General features: G+C 36.4%; 1 protein-coding gene across 2 annotated transcripts in view; it reads right to left on the bottom strand.

Moving 5' to 3' along the window:
- The window catches only part of LOC139692282 (transcription initiation factor TFIID subunit 4-like), a 45,602-nt gene that overhangs the window by 7,887 nt on the left and 13,078 nt on the right, over positions 1-24,637 (bottom strand). The window contains exons 4-11 of one of the 2 annotated variants that reach the window (XM_071590366.1): positions 23,000-23,212; positions 22,626-22,751; positions 22,385-22,507; positions 19,584-19,963; positions 15,597-15,763; positions 15,204-15,334; positions 7,251-7,433; positions 5,930-6,052 (exon numbers count right to left, since the gene is read on the bottom strand). In XM_071590366.1, coding sequence (XP_071446467.1) covers positions 5,930-6,052; positions 7,251-7,433; positions 15,204-15,334; positions 15,597-15,763; positions 19,584-19,963; positions 22,385-22,507; positions 22,626-22,751; positions 23,000-23,212 — 1,446 coding nt within the window. The remainder of the gene's footprint in view (positions 1-5,929; positions 6,053-7,250; positions 7,434-15,203; positions 15,335-15,596; positions 15,764-19,583; positions 19,964-22,384; positions 22,508-22,625; positions 22,752-22,999; positions 23,213-24,637) is intronic. The other variant, XM_071590367.1, reaches the window with a different exon arrangement.

Genomic DNA, 24,637 nt, shown 5'->3' with positions numbered 1-24,637 from the left:
CATCCAACAGCCACCGAATTCACCTGATTTGGCTCCCTGTGACTTCTTTCTGTTCAATCGAGTTAAAAAACCATTACGGGGAACGCGTTTTAGTAGCCGAGAGGAAGTAATGGAAAAATCGCAGGAAGCACTGATGGACATACCGAAAACCGAATATAAAAAATGTTTTGAGGATTGGATCAAGCGCTGGCATAAGTGTGTTGCAGTCGATGGGGATTACTTTGAAGGGGACAATATAGATTTAGATGAATAAACTTGTATTTTTAATTTTCTGAATAAATTCCGGGAAATTTTTGATCAAGGTAGTATACAAACCACCAAACCAATTTCCTGAAATTCCCAAATGGTGGTTACCATGTTTATTGCACTTGTAATTAGGATCTTTGCATGCCTTCAACTCAGTTTTCCCAGACCAAATGAGGAATAAATATTGTGCATTATTCAGATAAAGCATTTTTAAGCCATGACATCCAGTTTACACTAATGGCCAGTGCAGGTATTCTTCAACATCCATAAATCAATTAGCAGTTACGAATGATTTTCTAGGTTGCACTGATAATAAATTAGCCGCAAAAATTTCATCCTGCTACTGGAAAAATACAAAATGGTTCAAAATGTTCTATCAGAAAATTTAATCTATTGTTGAAGATGGTAGTGCCAATCTTATTTGACTTGCATTTACCATATTTTCCCATCGATAACGTGTACCTTATGTATAATGGGCAACCAGACTTTGTAGCTATCATGAATTTGTATAGATACCGCGCACCCAGGGCTTCATAGTTACCTTGAATGTGTATAGATGCCGCGCATCTGTATTTATATGTATTTATGCACATAAAAATTATACATGTGCATACAAATTATATATGATGATGTAAAAATACGTCTATATCTATACACTAATAGATGGTAACAACCAATGAATACAAGAAATAATAATTACCTGTGGCTGTATCTATCATAAGTATACAGAAGATTATAGCCAGGTGATTGAAATTAATTCAAAACTACAGGATCAAAAAATAAACAAGATTTACAAACTAACACAATATGCCTCCTTATGGCTTTTTCGCTATGATTCGTAAGTCGAAACGAGACATAGGTTTGTATGCCCTTTAATTGCTCTCTAAATTAACTTTCAGCAAATAAAATATAAAAAAAATTTGAGAATGAATGAAACAGAATTTTCTTATTTTGCTTGCTTTACTTTGCTTCTTTAGTATCGGCAATCAGCTGTTCTAGACACCCTCCAATGTCTATGAAAGTGCTGCCTACATGGTGATTGTTTCAAACCTGAGTTAAGCTTTGGTAATTTAGAATTTTCTCAAGAAAATCAACCATGGAGAAGAAAATGGTATACAAAGATGTTTAAGCTAGAAGGCATCAATTTCGCAAAAGAAAAAGAAAATCGTGAGGCTGTCAGGATTTATCAATTCATAAATCTTTTAAATCAAAGTTACGTTCTAGTTGAGGAAAGTGGATAATGTCTGGTATGAAAGACTACCCAGAATCAGGAAGGATTAAAAGAGTGCCTTATGAAGAAATAAGCAGGTGGATCCTGGAAAGTTGACGGGGTGTCAGAGTGACTGTTGCAAAAACTGGATTGGAAAAAGCCTTAGGCAATATTTCAACGCCAGTGCAGAAAGACAAGGAAGAGTTAACATCGGAGAGTGAAGACGGTGATGTGCCTGAAGAGATGATAAATGCACTTAATTCATTTAATTGTGATTAAGGTGACGAATTGCTTGGATTCGAGTGATCTACCTATCCTATATATATGCATTTGTGGAAAAGGTCTATCCAAAAAGTATCGCGACTTTTGAGTTTTTTCAAAACTTATTTATTTATGAATTTCTATTTTGTTCCCTTCAAAGTAATCCCCATTAGATATTTTACACTTGTGACTTTTTTTCCAATCCTCAAAGGACTTCAAAAAATCATTTTTTTAAATCTTGTTCAGCTCCTCTTTCGATGCAGTCTATATCTCGTCAATTGTAGCGTAGTGTCGTCCTTTCACAGGCCTCTTCAGTTTCGGGAACATGAAAAAGTCACTTGGGGCCAGATCTGGGGAACACAGTGCCTGCGGCATCATTAGTGTTGTTTTTGGCCAAAAATTTGCGCACAAGTAACGATATGTGAGCAGGGGCGTTGTCATGGTGCAAAAGCCGATTTTTTTTCTTCCACATATCTGGGCGTTTTTGGCAGATTACTTCGCGCAAATTGCGCATAACTTGCTGGTAATATTCCTTATTTACCATTCTACCCTGTGGCAAGAACTCATGATGCACCACACCCCTGCAATCGAAGAAAACTGTAAGCAAAACTTTCACATTCAACCAAACTCGCATGCTTTTTTCAGTCTTGGCTCGTGCTCCAGGTTCCATTGGGATGATTGGGAGTTCGTGAGTTTCTACTTCATAACCATAATCCCATGATTCGTCACCAGTTATGGCCCTGTGAAGCAAATTTGGGTAATTGTGGACAGAGTCAAACACCTCATTAGTAATGTTAATGCGTTGCTGTTTTTGGTCGAAATTGAGCAATTTTGCCACGAATTTTGCGGCAACGCATGTCATGCCCAAATCATTGGTAAAAATCGAATGGCAGGAGCCAATCGATACGTTTAGGTCCTCAGCAACTTCTCTAATGGTGATTTGACAATTGACCAATACCATTTTCTTCACTTCATCAATGTTTTTGTCTGTTGTTGACATGCTCGGGCATCCAGCACGCTCTTCATTGTTCACATCTTCTCGGCCCTCGGAGAACATTTTGTACCCCTGATAAACGTTGCTTCAGTCCAATGTAGCTTCTCCATATGCCATAGTCAACTTTCGAAATTTGAGATAAGGACCAGTAAATGATTTGCTGCCTTAATATGTACCAGAGTTTAGGTGCCCAATCAATGTTATGCCTAGCTGTTCAATTGTGATTAAGAAAACAGGTGGATAAAGGTAAACACTGCAGTTAGTTGACGAATTTTGAATTTCCCACCAAATGCAGTAGATAGAACCCAGAAGTCTGCGACTAGAAGTTCTTGAGTGGTGCCAAGATTTTATGGTATCTAAATGAAATTATCATATTTCATCATTTAATGCATCTAATTATTGTTTGAAAAGTAAGAACAAAATTATAGATTAAAAACAATTGCACACGTACGACAGTTATTACTGCATTATCCCCAGTCTTATGAATAAATAACCAAAATTAAATGCATACAGGGAAAAAACATTTCTTTAACTAGGAAAAACACAGGCCAACATGTCAATGCAGTCAACATACAGATTATTTGAAATTTATCCAGCCATATTGATTTTTATGGTAGACTTGATTGTTTTTACATACCCCTGAGTTTTGGACCACATATGATCCTATACTTATTAACCCATTTTGGTCAAGCTTGATCTCACAGCAAACATAATAGTATATAAATTTCATTATTTTCTTTACTTATTTTATAATGTTTTAACAGATGATTTTAAACAAGGTGTACAACACTAAATTCCCAGGTGATATTGACTTTACATAGTCACTATTTACACATTTTTGTTCTGAGAGTACCTCAGTCTTCATTTTTTTAGGTCCTAAATATGAGTAATGCTAAGTAACTGAACAATAATTATTTCATAATTTTAGTGATGATATCGATTCTATGAAGAAAAATCTTTGCATAATCAAACTATATGGATATGTTAGCAACATGGTGCCATGGAGTATTATGTATTGGGATGGAGAGACTGAATGGGCAGCATTGAGAGGAGTAAAACAGGGGTGTCCATTATCACTCGTGATGTTCAATGAACATGTGTAGGATATGGTAAAAGAGGCATGGGGAGTATTGTAGATAAAAACAAAAGTTGGTGGGGAATTGATAAAATCAGTTAAGTTTGCAGAGACTAAGCTTCAGTTAATCAGTCAGCCAAGTAGATGTTAACTCAACTGAGAGCATTGGAAGTTCAGGGTGATAGGTATGAGATCAGAATTAAAGTATAGAAAAAATATGCGGTTTTCGAGAAAGATTGGGTTAAATGTTAAAATAGGAGGGCAAAAACTAGGGCAGGTGGAACAGTTTACCTACCTCAGAAATGTTTTGGACCAAAATGGACATAGTAATAGGGACATAACGAGAAGAGTTGTGTTAGGCAAAGAAGCTTTCACAAGGAGGAGGGATTTGTTAACAGGGATGTTGGGTAAGAATATTAAGAAATGACTCATGAAAATTTTGATGTGGAACATGGGATTGCATAGCTAAAAGATATTGGAGGAAGATGATAGACAAAGATTGGAAGAGGCTTTTGAAATATGGGAGCGGAGAAAGATAAGAAGGTGAAGTGGACAAAAAGAAAAGCCAAGTAGGAAGTGCTTAGTATGTATGGGGAGGAGAGGTTGAAGACTGTGACCGAGGGGAGAAGGTTACACAAATGAGGAAAGGGCAGGAATAGGATAGGGATGTTGTGCAGAATGAAGGGAGGAAGGAAGTATGAAGGACTAAAGATGGCCTTAATGTAGCATTGGAGGTTGCATTGTGTTTGTTAATAGATGTAAGGAAAATGTCACTGTACTGTTTGGTAGCTTCTGTCCATTTAAAACCTAACTTACCAGGTAGATTGCCAATAATATTAATGATGATACACAGGTTTATAATTATTAATATCTTTAATAGCTTTTAATTAATGTTTAATATGCCTATGTTATCTTTTCCACCTTTCTCCCTAATATTTCCAAAGACATACTATCTGGAGTTTTACTAAATGCATTTACACAAAAGTCTTACTATGACCTATCTTGCCCATTTAAGCCAGATCATGGAAGCACTCTTTCTTTTAGGATGTAAGGGTAAGGTTTGTTTCAAATTATTTCCACTAATGAATAGAATATGAATTCAAGACATGAACAGCTATTCTGCACTGAGACACCATTCAGCTACACATCAAGTAGATTTTGCTTTTGATGACCTTTGATGCTGCAGCCTGCAAAATTAACCATGTAACACACCTTTGGAAGGTGGATATTTTTTCATACAGTGCACTTAGATTTTGAAATGTATATGACTAAGTATTATATTTAGTTAAAAACTTATGTAACTAATCATGGCAGTATTAACTGATTTTTTCTGCGTAGGTACAGGTAGGTGTGCAGGTACTACCTCAAATGAAAAAGGCATAAAAAGTAAACTTGCAACTTCCTTAAAGCAAATGTTGAACCAAAGTCTTAAGAAAAAAATTAAAAAAAAAAGCTTCTCACTTTTATTTAGATAATTAAACCACTGAATTTTTTATTTGAAAATAGCAATGACCAGAGGATTATGGAGCAACTGGTACAATAGATGGCAGATATCCCAAATATTGTCCCAATAAGGGTTATCAAAAGAAATCCATTTGAAACCACAGTGTTTCTTTGATAACAACCATAACATAAAAGATGGAATTCTTTTGACCAGTTACGTTAGTAATGCTGCTGTTAGGAACTCTGCTGGTATGAAAACTATACATCTTATCATTCAGCCTATTATATTAGCTTCATAATTTTACCAGGTACAAGATAACTGAGCATGCTCCACATCCATGCCTTGACAATACATCATTACATGGAAGAGACAGGTACATGTCTTAATATGGGGATGGGGTAATAAGTAAAAAACATGAATGTTGTCTATTTACATGGTTTCTATGCAAAGAATCAAAGGAAACATTCTCTACATGCATTTAGTTGCACCATAGTTCAAGTTTATCTAATCAGATAGAGAAAATTTCCACTTAAAGTTAGAATGAAGGATTCACTAAGGACCCACCGAAGTTTGAGAAATTGATGAAATTCTGTCCAAATAATATTCAACAATATTGATGGAAGGCTTGTCTATAAGATATTTTTAATATTATTACTATAAGAGCATAATTTGCAATTATGCTAATTAGTAAAAAAATACCTGTCCTGGACTTCCCGTAGAACTACTAGTATCAATCTTCGGTTTTTTTCTGGGTCCAATGGCTTGCAAGGCAGTGAGATTCGCTTCCCTTTGCCGCAATTCCTCCATTTCGGCTCTCTGCATCTGTGAAAAGGTGGAGAAAATTTAGCATACTGATACACTCATTCATATTTCAGTTAAATATAAATTATCAATCAAAAATCAGTCCACATTAATACAACACAAACCACGAGATGGCAAAAATTGATTGATGAAAAATATATCATTACTCTGGAAGCAAACAAAATTGATAAGTGCATAAATTGGACTTCATGTCTGTAATGTACATGGATACAATTAAATGCATCAGTCTTTGATTTCATTTTCCATGCTTTTTGGTACTGTTTACCCAAACTGTTTTATTGGGTCTTCTGGTTCTTAGAGAAAAATAATTCACAATGATGGTAGTGAAGAATAAAAAAAAACTCAAATTTACAGCATTGATGCATTTTGATTCTGGAGCACTCAATAGCTTTGCTACAATTCAAATTTGGCCATAATGCACTTCAAATCTCTCATCAGGTGGCCTTGAAGGAGCTGATGCCCATATTTAAATCCTCACAAATGATCCAACCCAAAGGCTAAATTGTAGGGCAAATCAAATGAATTGTAGGTAGGATGTGGGATGGCTATGGTAATCTTAAGCACTTCAAGCATGCAAACTTCAAACAAAGGGACAAAACATACCCCAAGCTTCAACTAACTGAGGATTCTTTCAGCCAATGGTGTGGGTGAACTCCACTAACTACAACTGTATGCATACTTTTCAAAGCTTTCACTATGGATCACGTAAGTTCCAGGATATCGATGATATAAAATTTTTATTAAAAATGGTATGAAGTTTGAAGTATAATCTCAGGTTGCGTGCAAGTCAGTGTTTTTCACTGTAGCATTTAAAATTAAACTGTTACATTTTTTTAGAGTGCACAGAAATAGTCTTATGCTTCTTCAATAAGATTTTTACTAGAAAATTGAAGTGCTATCAGCAAGAGAGTCACCTACAATTCTTTATCAAACATTCCAATCCTTGAAAAAAGTTAATTTAAAAATTTTATAAAATCATTTAGGACAAAAAAGAAATATTGAATACAATTAAGACTTAGGATGCAAATTTTTATCTCATCCATTACAATTCAACTATTCTTATTCACACTGGACATTTTAAAAATTGACAATAATATTTAAAATAAACAGTCCACAGTGGGTCCTGTCAGCTAGGTGTTTAATGTCTTAAACTCAAAGTAAAGTTTTTACATTAAGTTATGAACTCTTTGTAACATACTTCTTTGGCTTTTGCTTTGAGCTTGGCTTGTTCAGGATCTTCTGATTTTGATCTACTTTTTGCTGCCCTTAAAAGCATCTCCCTTTCCTGCTCTTCATGCCTCTTCCGCTCTAGCCTATCAAGCTCCTCTAGAAATTTAAGTTGAGCTTTAACATCTTGTGACACTTCATACCTTGGATCCATCTGAAATGAAAAAAATTTTTTAAGAATATTTTATCACAAAAAATCTTGAGTATGCTACCACCCCAAAGCTTGAAATAGAGATACAGAGGAACCTCCTTGTACAAAAAACATAATTCATTCAAGTCTTTCTTTTAAAGCTGAATACTTGTTTAATGAAACAAAATATCTCACATACGAGGTCAATAAATAACTCGCAAAACTGGATAGAGGCAATGATAATCAAAATAACTTCCTGAAATTCATTTCACTTTTCTACAAATTCACCTTGCACATGCAGATACTTATCCCATATCTTTATAAGTCCTTGATAGCTGACAGCAAAGGAGTCTTTTGTTTGCTGTCGCAGCCTACGAATAACATTTGAGGTAGATGGCACCATTTTTTTTCTAAATGCCGGCCACCCGAATCATGTTTTAGGGACCCAAACAGATGAAAATCACTGAGGGTTATGCCGGGAGCATACGGTGGATTTTCCAAGTGTTCTCAATGAAATGTTCTTAACAACTCCTATAATGTTTTAACTTAGTAATGGTCTCAATAATGTTTGCAACTTATTTATTGGCTAATCCTCGTAAATGAAAGTAAAATGATAATGCAATCCATGCAAAAAAAAATTATGTACAAGGGTTGTTCAAATTATATTTACTTTTAAACTGGTACTACGCAACAGTTTCCTGCATCACATTTAGCCAGCTATTTTTAAGTTAACACTTGTTAAAGATCAGAGGAGTTTCTGAATTTTAAACAAGCAGAGGTTTAATTGCCAAATTGCCATTTGCATTTGTGCTACAAAGCAGCATGAGACGGCCTTTCATTGGCTTGTGGCCGGGCAATGCATTCTCTTCTACTGTTATGGGTAATTATATGGGATCGTTTCAATATCTTCTTCCAGAAGAAACCTATCTCGTAACAATTAATAGAATCTATGAGATATTTGTTGTCAAAGATGAAGTTTTCTGCTGCCTCACAACCCAGGTTCTTTCTAATAAAAAGAGATGTTTCAGGCGTGATATGGTGGAATATCATGATTAATTAAAAATAGCAATTTTCCACAAAAATAGTTTTGTGGAAAATTGCTATTTTTAATTAATCAGGTTCTTTCTGTTAACTTCTCAAACCACACATGGCTCCCCTTTAATACTTCTTCATCTGTTGATGATCCCAACATCTTCCAGCGAGGTTAGCAAAACTCCCTTTACCCTTCTTACAAATGATATTCTTGATAACAGTGTTGCATTGCATTTGCATTTCCTTTATCCATACGAGAAGCAACCTTTCAACATCAACAACAACTTTCAAATCGTTGAGAATATGACCCCATTGCATTGATATTTTAGTCACTCTCTTTGAAGCATCTATCTCCTTATTTTGGTCCTTGCTCTTCAAGAAAATGCAAATTGTTGATGTTGATCAATTGTTGATGGATGTACTAGAACAACCTTGTTCACATCTTGCATCCCATTTTCAATGACTTTATTTTTCATTTCTAGTATTACTTTCATTCTTTTGTGGCTCTCTTCTTCAGGGTCATTTTTAAAACTTTGTACAAAATATTATTAAACTTTGCAACAAAGAATCACTAATAATAAGCCTGAACACAAGTTTGGAAAAATGTATGATCAAGGCTACACTTAGGCTAGCGGAATGAGTGCTAACCACACACTTAAGTGGCAGTAGGCACACAATCATTCTTGGAATTCCTCTCTTCTTGTCACTCATTAAGTGAGTCATTTTTGGGACTAATAATTTTGCTCATAATGTGAATTATTCGCTATTCGAGGTTCTCATTAGGTGAAGTTCCACTGAATAGAAATAGGTTGAAGGAATTCCAAGGAATAGAAAATAAGTTGAATGGCACCTAATCTAGTGAGGAGCAAAAATTAATCATTTCCAACGTAAATGGGTCTTTGCCTTTGGAAGATAATTGAAAACATATTTTACAGTTTTAATGATATAGCCTTACATAATATAGGCAGAATACGCACATTGACTTATGCGTTATTTGATTCTCTATCTCTTTCCAAATGCTATCCTCAGTTAAAATTACAAACCCCATTACGGAAGAAACTGGTAGTGGGAGAAAATAGATAGTTTTATTCTTATTATCCAATGGAATGGTTGAATACTTTAGTTATATTATCACTAAACATATTCTAGTCTCAACAGGACGGCAAACATTCAACTAACCAGGATTTGAACAAATTCCCTTACTTATCTCTTTCTAAACTTTATTTTATGAGCAAAATTCATCATTAGAACAATTCCTACAAAATTATGTGTTCGAATTATAAAGTATCCTAATTTTTTTCGATATGGGGATATTATTTACCTTAAGGTTTTAAATGGCTAATGATATTGAAGTGGGGAGATGTAAGGAGTAAGATAAGGGAAGGATGAGGATAAAACAAGGAAACGATGACTCACAGGGCTTGAGAATCAGACGGCAAAGCAAGAGACTCACTAGCTGGAGAATCATTTGAAATTTGACTCCTGCAGGACCGGCTAGTGTTGGTGGCATTTTTATCATGTTCAGATAGCACAAAATAACGGGTGGTCACCAGGGTAGGGCTCAGGTAGGTTGGATGTTAAGGGTAAGCATTGAGGAATAAAAGGTATTTGAAAAGGAATGAAAGGAAAATATAAAGAATAGAGAAACAGAGGGAGATGCAATGGCATATTGTTGGTGAGGCCATCTTCACCAGGCAAAGAATAATTAATGGCGGACTGCACAGCAGATTGTGGGGATGTAATGTGGAATGGGGGAAAATGCGAGGAAAAGGATGGGATGGGGGAGAGGAAGTGGTGGGTTAAACCTGCGAGGAAAAGGATGGGATGGGGGAGAGGAAGTGGTGGGTTAAACCTGCGAGGATAGCTGGAAGACAGGGAGACACTGAGGCTGAATTTTAACAATTGTTCGATTTTCCTCTTCCTACTTCATAACAATAGGCTACTGAAAGCTTTCCAAGAAATTGTAATATTCCAGAAATCTGCCAATTCTGTTAATTCTACACATGATCTCCCTGTGGAAGCACACATTTTCCATGTCCATGCGACGATCGCATGGCCACCAAAACTCTTCAGTTGGGGTCCCTTTTATCCACTGGAAAAACCAGCTTGTCTATGGCCAAAGCTTCCAGGGTTCACTGTCACATTGCATTCAGCAATCTTTGAACTGCCCTACCAACAAATACACCTTCCTTATATCCACGACATCATCACCACATGCCTCACTTAATTGAAGATGAATTTCGATGGGCTTTAAAAGACAATTGTGGAGAAAACGGTTGACATGCAGTTCTTGTACAATAAATGATTATCAATTTATATACTGAAAACGTTCCTCACTATAGCGGCAGCTTTATGAAACCTGTTCATTGACCAGTGCAGCTGTATGTCTCATATTTACCGTGACTTCTCTATATTTTAAGCTTCACCACCCTTCCTATCTACTCACAGTCGCAAGAAAAAAATTGAGCCACCTTAGAACTTATATGCACCCCATATTAGAGGTTGCATCTATCACAAATACATCTCTCTGGCTCCTAATCAGAGAGGGATATAGAGAGTAAACTTTGCATCAAAGATAACAGTTCTAAGCTTAGTTCTTAAGTTCAGTTTATGAATAACCATGAGTGGAGCAACAAAATTATTGCATAAGTAATAAATTTATAAAATACAGAATTTTTTTAATAAGGTAATCTATCGGTTAAGGTAGGTTTTGGATGGACAAAACTACCAAATAAATATTTTTTAACTCCTAACATCCTACTCTACTAGAAGTCACTCTTCATCTCTCTGCACTGCCTTCTTCCCTTACAACGGGATGTGGATTCAATGGGAGCAGCTGTCCTATTCCTGACCTTTCCTCGTTAACATTCTCCCTTCTATCACAGGGTTCAACATCAAACTTACAATTAATATGCCCTTCATCCATTTATCCTGCTTCCTAATGATTTCTCCCTAAAATCCTCTCCTTACCTAGCACCATACCTAGCAATTCCTCGTTTGTTTTCCTTTGGGTCCAATTTACCTTCTCCACAACCATATTTCAAAGATCTGCAATATATATCTATCATCCTGCTTCAGTGAACATGTTTCCGCACCGTACTGAAGTACACTCCGTATCAAAGTTTTCATGGACCTTTTCTTAACATCCTTACTCAATATTCCTGTCATCAACTCCCTCCTTGTAAAAGCCTCTTTCCTTACAGCAATTCTTCTCTTTTCGTCCCAAATACTTTGACCACGTTGGTCCAAAACACTTCCGAGATATGAACTGTTCCACCCGCTCTAGTTTTTGTCCTCCGATTTTAATATTTACGAGGGTGGTCCCTTAAGTACCTGGCCTGACCTAGAGATGGTGGTAGTTGTTTGAAAAGTGTCAAATTTAGACAGTACGCAATCTATAAAGCATGTTTCAAGTTTGCAGATGCTATGTTGTTTAGTATTTGTTTGGCAGCCATCAATAGTGAATGTTTTCAGGGAATTTGTGAAAATGGAGAAAATTGGTTATTGTTATGTGATACAATACTTTTATTTGATAGGCCTCAGCCCAACCAATATAAAAGCTGAACTGAATTCTACTCTGGGTGAGTCTGCTCCTTTGTTTACAACAGTAAAATATTGGGTATCAGAGTTTAAACGTGGCAGTAAGAGCTGTCAAGACGAGCATTGCATTGGTCGACCAAATGAGGTGACAACTCCAGAAAAAGCAAAGAAAATCCACAAATTGATATTGGATAATCATCAACTGAAAGTGCACGAGCTAGCAGACATAGTAGGCATTTCAAAAAGTGTGGTACATTGCATATTAACCGAAAATTTTGGCATGAGAAAACTGTGTGGTGGATGGGTGCCGAATCACTCACACTCGAACAAAACCAGTGTAGTGAACATGTTTCAATTGACTGTTTAGCAAAGTTTCACTACAACAAATCAGAATTTTTGTGCTGTTTGATAACCATGGATGAAACATGGGTCCATTAATTCACACCCAAGACAAAAGAACAATCAAAACAATGCATTCAAAAGGGAGAACTGCCTCCAAAGAAGGCAAAGACCATTTCATTTGCAGGCAAGGTCATGGCATCGGTTTTTTGAGATGCCAGCAGGATAATTTTCATTGACTATCTTGAAAAAGGAAAATCTATCAGCAGGGATTTGTATGCAAACTTATTGCAATGTTTGAGCAAGAAATCAAGCAAAAGCAGCTGCATTTGGTTAAGAAGAAAATGTGGTTTCATCAAGACAATAAACCAGCTCACAAATCCATTATTGCAATGACCAAAATTCATGAATTTAAGTTTGAATTGCTACCTCATGAACCCTTTTCGTCAAATTTTGCCCCCTCGAATTATTTTCTGCTCCCAAACTTGAAAAAATGGCTCGGTGGTCAAAGATTTTCCAACCGTGAAGAAGTGATATTGGCAGTTAATGGCTATTTTGTGGAGCAAGACAGTTCTTATAGTAGAGAGAGTATTGAACTTATTGAACATTGCTTGGAAAAGTGTAAAGAGCTGAAAGGAGATTATGCTGGAAAATAAATACATTTTTTTTCCAAAATTTTTGAGTTTTCTGTGTTGAGTAAGGTACTTCTTGGACCACTCTCGTAGCTTAGCCTTTGTCTCCGTGGAAAATCACATAACCTTTGTTTTAGTTACATTGATTCTCATCCCATATCAATTGCACTGAATTTCCAATTCACTCATCAACGCTTGTAACCCCTTGGCTGGTTGACAAAATAGAGCTCCATTATATCAATCAGTATTTCAATCCTAGGATTGGTTTACTGCAGCTACTACATTCTTCTCCATTTGAATGCAAGGCTTAATATTCTAGAAAGAATAATGTGATGATTTCCCTTTGTCTTCCACATCGCAGTACTGCGGCCAGTGCCGTGTACTTCACTCTCAACCATAGCTGTGGCAGCTGATGCCTGGCTAACCCTCTCGGTCTGCGCCAGAGCATAATGGTGAAAATGCTGCCTTTCACCATTGGTTGAGGGAAGCATAGATTCAGGAGTCTATTTTTCTTGTTACCTAATTCTGAAAATCTCATCTGTGATCCATGATTTCCATGTTCTTTCTCCTTGAACGATTCCTATAGTTCCTTTTGCAGCTTTTGATATAGATCCATTTATTCTTGTTAGTACTCAGCTCGCTTCCCTTATCCATGGTTTTTTCAACAGCTGGCTGATACTCTGTCCTTGTCAATCACGTTAATACTTTTACATTCCATTTTCTAACCTGCCATCCCATCCTCATCTTTTTGAAACGAAAGCTACACTTCATAAAACTAGATTGTGATCAGAGTTGACATCTGCTCTTAGGAAGCTATGCGAATTGATCGCACTATTCCTAAATTTGTGCCTACACATAATATAACCTAACTGGTACCTTTCTGAGTCACCTGGCATTTTCCATGTAGACAAATGCCTTTTGTGGTGTCTATAGCAGTCTCCAGCAGAAATAAATTGCTTTCTCCCCACGGTCATTCCTCGTACCTAAACTGTAGTCCCCCACCTCATCACAAACTCTTCCTTTGCCCACCATCACATTCCAATCCCCCATCACTATAAATGTTTCCCTGCAGGAACACGTGATTATATCCTCTAACTCATCGTATATCCTATCAACTTCTTTCTCCTTATGATTCCTTGGTAGCATGTATACCTGAACAATGATCAAGTTCACTGGTTCTGCTTCTATCTCTACTAGTAATATTCAATCAGTTGCTTGCTCTATGTTGACTATGCTCCTACCTACCTTTTTATTCAATATTATGGCAATCTCTGGTTGGCTCTTGTTCCCACCACTCGATATTATTCTATAATTATCACTCCAGTAATCCCCGCTATCCTTTCATCTCACCTCGCACAGACATAAAATATCTATATTTCCTTTTCCATTCTCTAGCTTTATATTTTCTAATTTTCCTGTATTCAACTTTGTCCTAAAATTCCAAGTTCCTATTCTAATTCGGTCTTCTTCTTCTGTTTTGCTGCCGTCGATTTGGCTTTGAAAGTTTTCCATGTGATGATGACCACCGAAGCCTCCCCTCTCCTGCTGCCAGGTACGACACACAGCCTATTGGGCTGAGTCCCATATTTGCCAGGACTCACATTCTCTATACTGTCCACCATATAAATCTTCGGAACAATAAATGAGGTGGTTACCCATTGCCTCCTTCAATACTGCTTTTTAGCGTGACACCATCACTCAATGGCCGCCCCACTGAGGTCGGAGAGCCGCCTCACTGAGGAACAGACGCTGCATGGACTACCTTTTGTCTGGCACCTAACCTTTGACCTATCTGGCATTGGTGAACCTACCAGGAGTAATTATCATCATTGTTCCCCCAGCACAGCTTTAGGGGTCATCAGAACACAAAATCCCTTCCACCTCATCAAGGCTGTAGTCCATGGGATGAGAAAATACAGATTATGAAACTATGAATTATAAACAAAAGGATATGGTATTTTCTAATGTTCATAATAAAAAATACACATTATGCATTTTCATTGCTACTATCAACAAAATGAGGAATGTTATTTGGGAAATTTGCAATTCAAATTCCAGTTATAAATAAATCATCTGCCTAAAAATCAACAACGAACATAGAGGAAGTCAAAATATATTACATGGTTATTTATAAAGAAATCACACGTAATAAGTTTCAATTAAATATTTCACATTCCTCCATTCAAAATTATTTATCTTAATTTTTAATTATCTACCTAATTTTTAACTGTATTAAAGTATATTAATTTACCTTAATCATGTCTAACCTATGTTCAGCTATAACAGCTAATTTTTCAACGATGTTTTTTAACCTCTCTTGTGTTGCATGTGATATAAGAGCAGCAACCTCAGATGATGGTTCTTCTAAGCCATGCTTTGCCACTGAAAAAGAGTGTACAGTTAGTACTTTCATGCATAGAAATCTTAATGCACAAGATGATTTCTTTTCATAACAGATATAAATGACTGATTAATCATATTATAATAGTTAACTTTGATATACAATGACTTTTGAGAGTTGAATAATGACACTAGACAATATCATAATTTATTTAAATAATAAAGACCAAAAACTTGAGCCATCAAAATTTGGATAGCATTAAAATATTTCAGAGGGCCATTAGTAGCACATCAAAAAGCTTACCTATTTGTTTTATTTTAAGCTGAAGGGGAACAGAATGGAGAAATATTTCATCTTTACATGATCTGATTTGGGTCCCAACAAATTCGGTTGATCCTAAAATTCTTTGAGTTTCTTCTGCTAAATTAACACCTCCCATTGCAGCCACATCATTGATGTCATCATCTCCCCTGTAAAGAAATAAATAGAAACACATTTAGACAATCAAAAACTCATTCTATTACTTGAGAATCCTTTTCATTTGCTACCGCATGAAATTTACATTTGCTATCTCCATACATGAAATGAATGCGGCTATATCTGGAGATTCACCTCTAAGTGTAGATAAAATTTCAGAATATTTTTCCCCTCTTTTCAAAACTCATCACTTGCTGTCCAAATGACCAAATTATAAAAATACACAAGAAACCAACATCAATGAAATATGCCTGTAAAAGTCACAGGGCATTAAGTCAAAGGGACAATGCAAGTGTATTGGAATTTTATCATTGGGACTTCAATTACGAATAGAATGATTTGAGGCATCACTTTGTGAAAGTGATTTATATCGGAAAAGAAATACTTCGTTGTTTCTCATATATTTTATTATACACGACCTAGGTTTTGACTTACAAAGTCGTCATCAGGTAAAGTACAGAGGAGAGACAGCTTTATACATAGACAGAGAAGAGGAGGGGGGAGGTGTGTGAAAAACTGTAAGAAAGATTTCTGTTTTTAAAAGAGGTGCAGTGTTCTTTCACAAGATCACTGAATTTCCTCCTGGTTTGTCCAATGTAAAAGGCAGAGCACTCACATAGACACAACACATAGACAATAACCACTCCACACCTTGTAGACAATAACCACTCCAGTGACAGTGTCCCTTAAATTCTACATTTAGAGAAAAAAGGCTTAAGATTAGATACTTTGGAACAGTTGGAAATTTCTAAGAACAGTCATCATAAGAGTATATTAGTTAATAACCTAACGCATTCCTGCCATTTCTCTCTCCTGGACCTCCCTCTTTCCACAACCCCTCTCCTCCCCTGACACCCTACTCCACTGCCTTCTCCCACCCTGACACCATAGCCAACCTCCTTCTCCCCTTCCTCCGTTGACACACACCAGTTTCCCATCTCTTTCCCTTCCTCACACTTCAAAAACAACTTCCCTCCTCTTCTCAATCTACTATATAAAGCTGTGTGTTTTCTGTACTTACCTGATGATGACTTTGTAAGTGGAAACCTATGCCGTATGTAATAAATTATATGTGGAATAACTAAGTATTTCTTTTCTGACTTCAATTTCTTCAATAGTTCAAAAATAAATTAAAATGCTATGCAAGTCTGTTAATAGTTGTCCAGGGCACAATAAAAAATGAACTTAATATAAACAGAACAATTCATATTACCAACAAATTGCTGGAGAATTTATGGTTGATTTATTAAAGTACCGTACTTTTCCATCGATAACAGGCATTATCCAAACAAAAATGTTCAGATGATCGCAAAAAATGACGATACACATTATATAATGAAAATTGAAAATATCCAAACATTTACATACCTATGTACACAATAATCTTGCAAAAATAAATTATTCAGGAAGCATGCCTTTCTAATGCCATTCTATTGTATACAGATCTGCCACTGTTATAGCTATTTTAATTCATAAATCCATGAGAAAAAGAAACATGAAGAATTCGTGGAGATGTGGAGAAGTTCCTTACACAGGGTTAGTCCGGAAAATAAGTGTACTGATTTTTTCCCGCCGCTCCAGGCGTGCCCAGCACCGCTCCGATGGGCTGCGATTGGAGGGGGGTATGTTGGCAAGCGATGCTGAAAAAGGCAGTCGGCTCTGAGCTGTGGTGTAGTGAGGAGCTCTGTTAACACGAACCTCCACGCTCGACCCACGTCACGGAACGCGATGCCGAAGTTTTTGGAGCAGCGTTATTCCATCATCATTATTGCGGTAAAGCTTGGGAAATCGTCTACCGAAACTGTCAGTATGATTAACCAGGCTTACGGGGAGTCAGCCATGTCCAGAAACATGATCTTTCGGTGGCACAAGATGTTCGTGGAGGGCAGAGAAGAGGTCGACGACGAACCATGGCCTGGACGCCCATCAACGACACTCACCGACGAAAATGTGCGAAAAGTTCGCGATGTACTGAACTCTGATCGTCGTCTTAGTGTTCGGATGATAGCAGAGCAGTGTAATGTGCCAAAAACAATAGTGCACGAGATTATTAGGGAGCAATTACAGATGCGAAAAATTTGTGCTAAGTTGGTGCCGAAAGTGCTCACTGATGATCAAAAACTCAATCGTTTGGAAATCGCGACACAACTTGCGGATCACTGCAAAAATGATCCACATTTTCTAGAGAACATTGTTTCGGGGGACGAGACGTGGATCTTTGAGTACGACCCGGAGTCGAAGAGACAAAGTGCGGAGTGGCACACCCCATCATCACCCTGTCAAAAGAAAGCTCGCATGAGCAAATCTCGGATCAAGGCGATGCTCACTGTCATTTTTGACAAAAGGGGAGTCGTCCACTACGAATTTGTACCTGAACGACAAACTGTAAATGCTGCATTTTACGTCCAAGTGCTCGACAGGCTTCGAAAACGAGTCGCCCGCGTCCGGCCAGCGATCAAAAACATCTGGCGGCTGCATCATGACAATGCGCCGTCTCACACCGCGCTTGTCGTGTCGGACTTCTTGGCCAAGCACGGCGTGGCAACGCTGCCGCATCCGCCCAACAGCCCGGACTTGGCACCACCGGACTTCTTTCTGTTCCCGAAGATAAAGACGATTTTGAAAGGAATGCGATACGGGACTTTGGACGCCGACAAAGAGGCCGTGACGACGTGTCTTCGAGAGGTTCCCGATGATGCCTTCGCGGGAGCGTTCCAGGAATGGGAACGCCGCTGGAACAAGTGTATCGACTCACAAGGGTCCTATTTTGAGGAATATTAGCTTAAGATATGTAAAAGTGTAATAAATTTTATATATATATATATATTATATATATTATTTATATATATATATATACACACACACACATATATATACACACATATATATACATTATATATATATATATATACATATATATATACACATATATATATATACACATATATATATACATATATATATATATACATATATATATATATATATATATATATATATATATATATATATATATATATATATATATATATATACATATATATATATATATACATATATATATATGTTCTATATATATCTTCCTTTATATATATATATATATATATATATATATATATATATATATATACAGGGTGGTGAAAACTGCCCATCAATGTATAAAAGAATTATAAATTGTGTAGGTGAAAGTGACGATGAGAGCATTGAAGAGAAGAGAATGAGAGATGGTAGCGAAGAAATTGTTTCAAAACCTTTTGAGTTTCCTTAGGGAATATTTGGCCTATTTTCATCTGAACTCAGAGGGGAATCAACAATATTACTAGCAAATATTACTTTATTCCTCTCAAAAATCCAATTTTATATCCCACGTAATTAGAGTTCTAATAAATGACCGATAAAAGATTACCGGGTAGATTTTATTCATAATTACCTTTGTTATAAGCTCTTATAAAACATTTAATCTTCAAAACAAATAATAATGAATCCCATTTAAAAACTGTTTTAATTATTAAATGTCTTTTGTCACTTCTAGTCATGAAAATAACTGACACCTCTATCTCACTCAATGGGTTTGCACAAGAGTCAAGAGTTTATTCTTATTTCATAAACTTTGGCATTCAATTGCCAAAATATTGCCCTTCCTGCTGTAGATAATGACTACAGTATATAAACATGTAAGAGTGAAAATTTTCCTTCTCCAACTATTTGCTTTTTCCTGCATATTCTATGGCTGCTAAGGTGGCACAATTTTTATGATAAACATGGATTACAACATATTAACCACTCAAAAATAAGATTAATTGAGCTACATACGTGTATGCTGAAGATGATGAAAACTTCTTCTCCTTCTCCTTTATTACAGGTTTTGGAATAACTGGTGGCTGTTGAGGTGGTCGTACATGGAGGGTAGGTACCGTGGGAGCAGGAGTGACAGATGTGACCACATGGGAGACTCCAGGCATTGGAGATGAGGTCGTCACAGCAACAGATGGTGTGGATGTGGTTGTCGAGGAGATTGTGGTTGTTGTGGTTGTGGTGATAGCTACAGCTGGTAGGAGACCACCTATGTGAGGTGAGAGGGGAAGGGGTAGAGGTAAGGACAGGGTCGCAGGGGTGGCTGGTGACACCAATTTGGGAGGTGGAGGAGTTATTGGAGGAGGTTGTGGCCTGACAATAGGCTGAGGAGGACACTTCTGCAAAGATAAAAAGTCGATGACCATTAGCTCAGGGATATATTTGATTTCATAAGAGGATCTTGATTCCCAGAAATAATTTTACCTCCCAATGAGGGAGCAGTGAGAAGAACAAGATATTTGAATGATTTTTTTCAAAGAAGTCATCTTGATTGAATCATTTCTGGTCTGGGGTAACACATATCATCAATTTGAAAAAAATACCAATTCATGAACAAATACTAAGAAATGTGGCAGATTATTACTTATTTTGCTCTGAAATATTATCTTTTGTACAAAAAAAGGACTTTTTCCAATAATAACAGTGTAAGAATTATTTATTGTAATACTACTACTTATAAAGAGAATTTTAAAGAGCAGCTCAGAAGCAGAAAGCACTGGTACAGAATTATAAGTTCATGGACAGCCCTTACTAACAACTTTTTTATATCCCTCTTCACCAATCCACAATATGATACACCAATATTTGACATTTTGGCAATGTACACATATAAAAAAACTATTAACACAGCTCTTTCCAATAGTTTGTCGATGGAATGAGTAACTAGGAAATTGAATGTGTAAAATAAAGACTAAGTCTTTTTCTTGTAGAACAATATCTTTATCAATGATCGTCAGTGCTTCAAATTACAGTATGTCCCTGCATTACTTCGGGATTCATTAGAATATGATTATTTACTGAGTAAAAATGAATATTTGATGATACACAGGGTGAAGAAGCTTGTTTTATAAGTTTTTGGGTAAGCACTCTCACACCTGTACTCTTAATTATCATGCCTGATGCCAGATGTACAGGGTACGGTGATTAAATCCGGACAAATGAAACTTTTGGTTAGTAGCAAATGTATTAAAAAAATACAAATGAAAATCCTTTTACATACAAGTAGTGGTATCTGTCAAGAGTAACATTACTCGATGCAACCCCCTTTAGCTGCAATGACTGCTTCCAATCTTCTTCAAACCAATGGCACACACTCTTCAAAATAATGCTGTCCATATTTGCAAATGCTGCTATGATAGCAGAGCAACATTAGGGTGCCTTATCTTAGTGGTAACTCTTTTGACTATGCTCCAAACATAATATTCAAGGGGGTTCAAGTTTGGGCTATTTGAGGGCCAGAACTACTTTGACCAGAGCATGTAAATGTTATTTGACCAGAGCATGTCAATGTTATCTGAGGGCCAGTTTAGGACTAAATGACTCATATGAGCTGGTTCATCATCTTGTTGAATGACATATTATCTCCACGAGGCCAAAGTTACCATCCACTCTTTCTCAACATTCTTCAAAATTTGCAGATAAGACTTCTTTTGTGATAGTTTGTCCCTTTTCAAAGAAATGTGGTGGCATGATATCAGCCTCACTGGACACAACACCTAGGATGTGAACACTAACTGGAAATTTTGTTCGAGAAACAATCGGGATGTCCTCAGGGTTGTGGGTGAGCCAGCGATCATTTCTCCAGTTGATCTTTGCATCAAAAGAGAAAACGTTTTCATCAGAAAAGAATCTGATTCCCCCGCAGCTTCATTTTTTAGAGAACACAATAGCAGATTGCAGTGAGCAATCTGCTTTTTGTTCTGACAGCATCAGACAGCATCTATCACACCTTCATTGCATATGACTTGTATTGTAGGTCCTTCTCTACCATCAGACACATTTTTTGCTCGCTAACATTCAATTCTGATGACAATTTCCTCAGCAATTGCCCCAGACCCTCAGAAATCAGAGCCTGAGCCATTTTGATAACTGCTGCAGTTCGTGACATGTGTTTCCTTGATGAGGTTTCCTCGCCGGGTTAGCAAAACCCTCTCCAGACTTCTCCGATGCTTTATACTTAGCCATAATATCGTAAACAGTTGATCTTGGGTACCCAAAGAATTGAACTATTCCACTAGGCAAATGCCCAGCATGAACAATGTCAATAATAGTGGCTCTTTGATTGTACTCCGCACTTGTACTTAACATCTCGGCCATTTTGAGGTTTTGACTCTTTACTAGATGCATATAGTTTTCAAGAACGCCAATTGCGACCCCCCAGTGGAGATATGATATGGCGGGAAATTCAAATTGAAATGTATCCAGAGATAACCGCCGCACCCTGTACATATACGGCTTATATCAGACAAATGCTGAATGTCATGAACATACAGCAAGAATTTTCTTAAGCTAGGGGTTGAATGCTGTGTAAGCATATTCAGGAGAAGCTATTATGAAAGCAAAGCCCCCATTTTTCTTGGCCCCTGTTCTTAATCAACTCAGCAGAACAGTAGACCTTTTACCCTCATAGCCTTTTCCTTGAGTTAAAGGGTTCACATTCAAAATGAAATCATTAGTGGAAGGGATTACTATCAGGTGGGAACCAACTGATCATCACATCATAGAAAACCATTAGAATCAAAAGTAATGAAAGAACTTACAGCTACTAAACGGTGCTGAATGGTTGAACCAGGCCTTGGAAGGGTTGTAACACCTAATCCATGAGTGGCATTCACCTGAGACATTACACGGACCTGAGTTGAGACTGGCTGTCGTATCTGTGTCTAGAAACAGTATAGAAATCAATTCTAACCCAGCAAAATTTAACAGACACAACAGCTTAAAAAAATGTTCATTAAAAAGAACCAATGTAATCTAAAAAGTATGATTAAGACATCTGACCTGTATTTGAGGTACCATGGCACCAGAAGGAGATTTAGAGAAGACAACAGTATGAGGAGGCGGTCGAATGCCATCAATAACAAGCTCTTTAGTAACAAGAGATTGCCGAAGCAAAGGCAAACTTTTCTGCAAAATAAAACATGTTAAAATAAGTACAATCATATAGTGAAGACACATAGGCAACATTCATACTCTACATTGACCAAAATAAGAGGAAATAATATTCACAATCAAATTTAACACAAATTTTACAGGAGAACTCACATTGAATGGAGACAAGTGAAAGCTACAGTCAATCAATCTTGAGAATGAAAAAGTAATGTGAAAAAATCTATAACAATATCAAATTTTATTTATTTAATTTGTTACATTACCTTAAGGAATAAAATAAGACATGGCTGTGGAGATGCATTTAATAATCTTTCCAATCGATCACAGAACTCCTCAGGCTCCACTTTTGCATCAATAAGTTCTTGAATTAGAGTTCTCACATTTCTTTCTACTGACCTAGGTTCTCTGCTGGAAAGCTCCAATAAATTAGCTAAAAATTTTCGACATTTTTCTTTGGTAGAATCGGTTGCATTTCGCTGAAAAAAAAAGGATTCACATTAATGGAGTAATTACTCTGGACAAACTAAGAACATCATATAAATCATTATCAAGCTTTAAACCAACCAGAAAATCTAATACTTCTGCAAGTAGTTCCCAAATTGATAAATATAATAACCCTTTTAGGCATTGCAGGTGCCCAAGTAAGATACAAAATCTCATATGTTATATTTACCTTTCAGAATATGAACCACTAAGGTCTAAAAATGTAACTAACTTTGTCAAGAGAAGGGCAAACTTAAAGTGTAACAGGATCACCAATATAAAAGCTACAACTATACTAAGAAAAGTGCTTGTATAAAATATGCTTGAGTATAAGGCTGACATTTTTTCCTACGGGCAAAGCTGATTGTGTATCCAGAGATGTTGGAAACGAAATTAATTTACGGGCCCCAGTAGTAGCAGAGCAATGCCCTTGTCTGTCATCCCAAAGGTTACAGGTTCAATTCCAGACAAGGAGGATTCTCCTAACCTAGAGCGTGGATGTTTCTAACTGCCTTTAATGTTATATTCTTGCTAAATAATCCAATGCAAAGGCATAAAAATAAGACCGTTTACAGATTAGCTCTATTTGCTCTAGAGGTAAATGACCCAATTAAAAAACCTAACTTAATACATACTTTTAATAAAACTTACCATTATTACCAAATTACCTTGTATAACTGACCTACTACTATTGTCTAAATGGGTAATACACCCTGTTACAAATGTTTAACAAAAATAACCCTCCATAACAAATGGAGTATTGTCACAAGACTATAGTATGCAGTAACAATTGAACTTCAATGTTTATTAAGTACTTTTAAAACGTAATGATTTAATTAAAACAATTTAACTAACTTAATTGATTAAAAATTAGGATAATAACATATCACGTTACAGTTAAATAAACAAACTTTTTGGAGTTAAATTAATTTATATTAATAATAGGCTATTATCAGGCTTACTGATTGAACTAGATTATTAATTCAATTCCCACCCAACATATGGAGTGTCATTGTCAGTTGATGGAGGCTCTAGCATCACTCCTGTTTGAAAAAGTGTCACACTGACTCCGAAATATTTTGCCCATTATTCCATATACCCTTCAACAAATAAAATATTATAAATAATAAAGTAAATTTATCATATTTTGCATTTTTCTGAAACATTCTCTTCCCTTCACTCCCTTCCTTACCTATATAAGCATGCACTTAATTAACCCTCTAAATGCGGCTGCACTAAGGGCCGCTTTATTGGCTCAAAGGTAAGCTATTGTGTAAATCGCTATAATTTATTGAATTTTATGGCACCTTGTGTATTGTTTCTTTTGTCAAAAATGATATCTCTACTTCATATAATACGTTTTTTATTTTAATTTTAAATACTTCTCATAAGATATATATCTTACAGTAATTTTTATG

Source organism: Hetaerina americana, unplaced genomic scaffold (assembly GCF_022747635.1).
Source record: "Hetaerina americana unplaced genomic scaffold, ioHetAmer1.1.p SCAF_4, whole genome shotgun sequence".
NCBI lineage: Eukaryota > Metazoa > Arthropoda > Insecta > Odonata > Calopterygidae > Hetaerina > Hetaerina americana.
The sequence above is the reverse complement of the archived record's forward strand: the minus strand, read 5'-3'. Positions and strand labels throughout refer to the sequence as shown.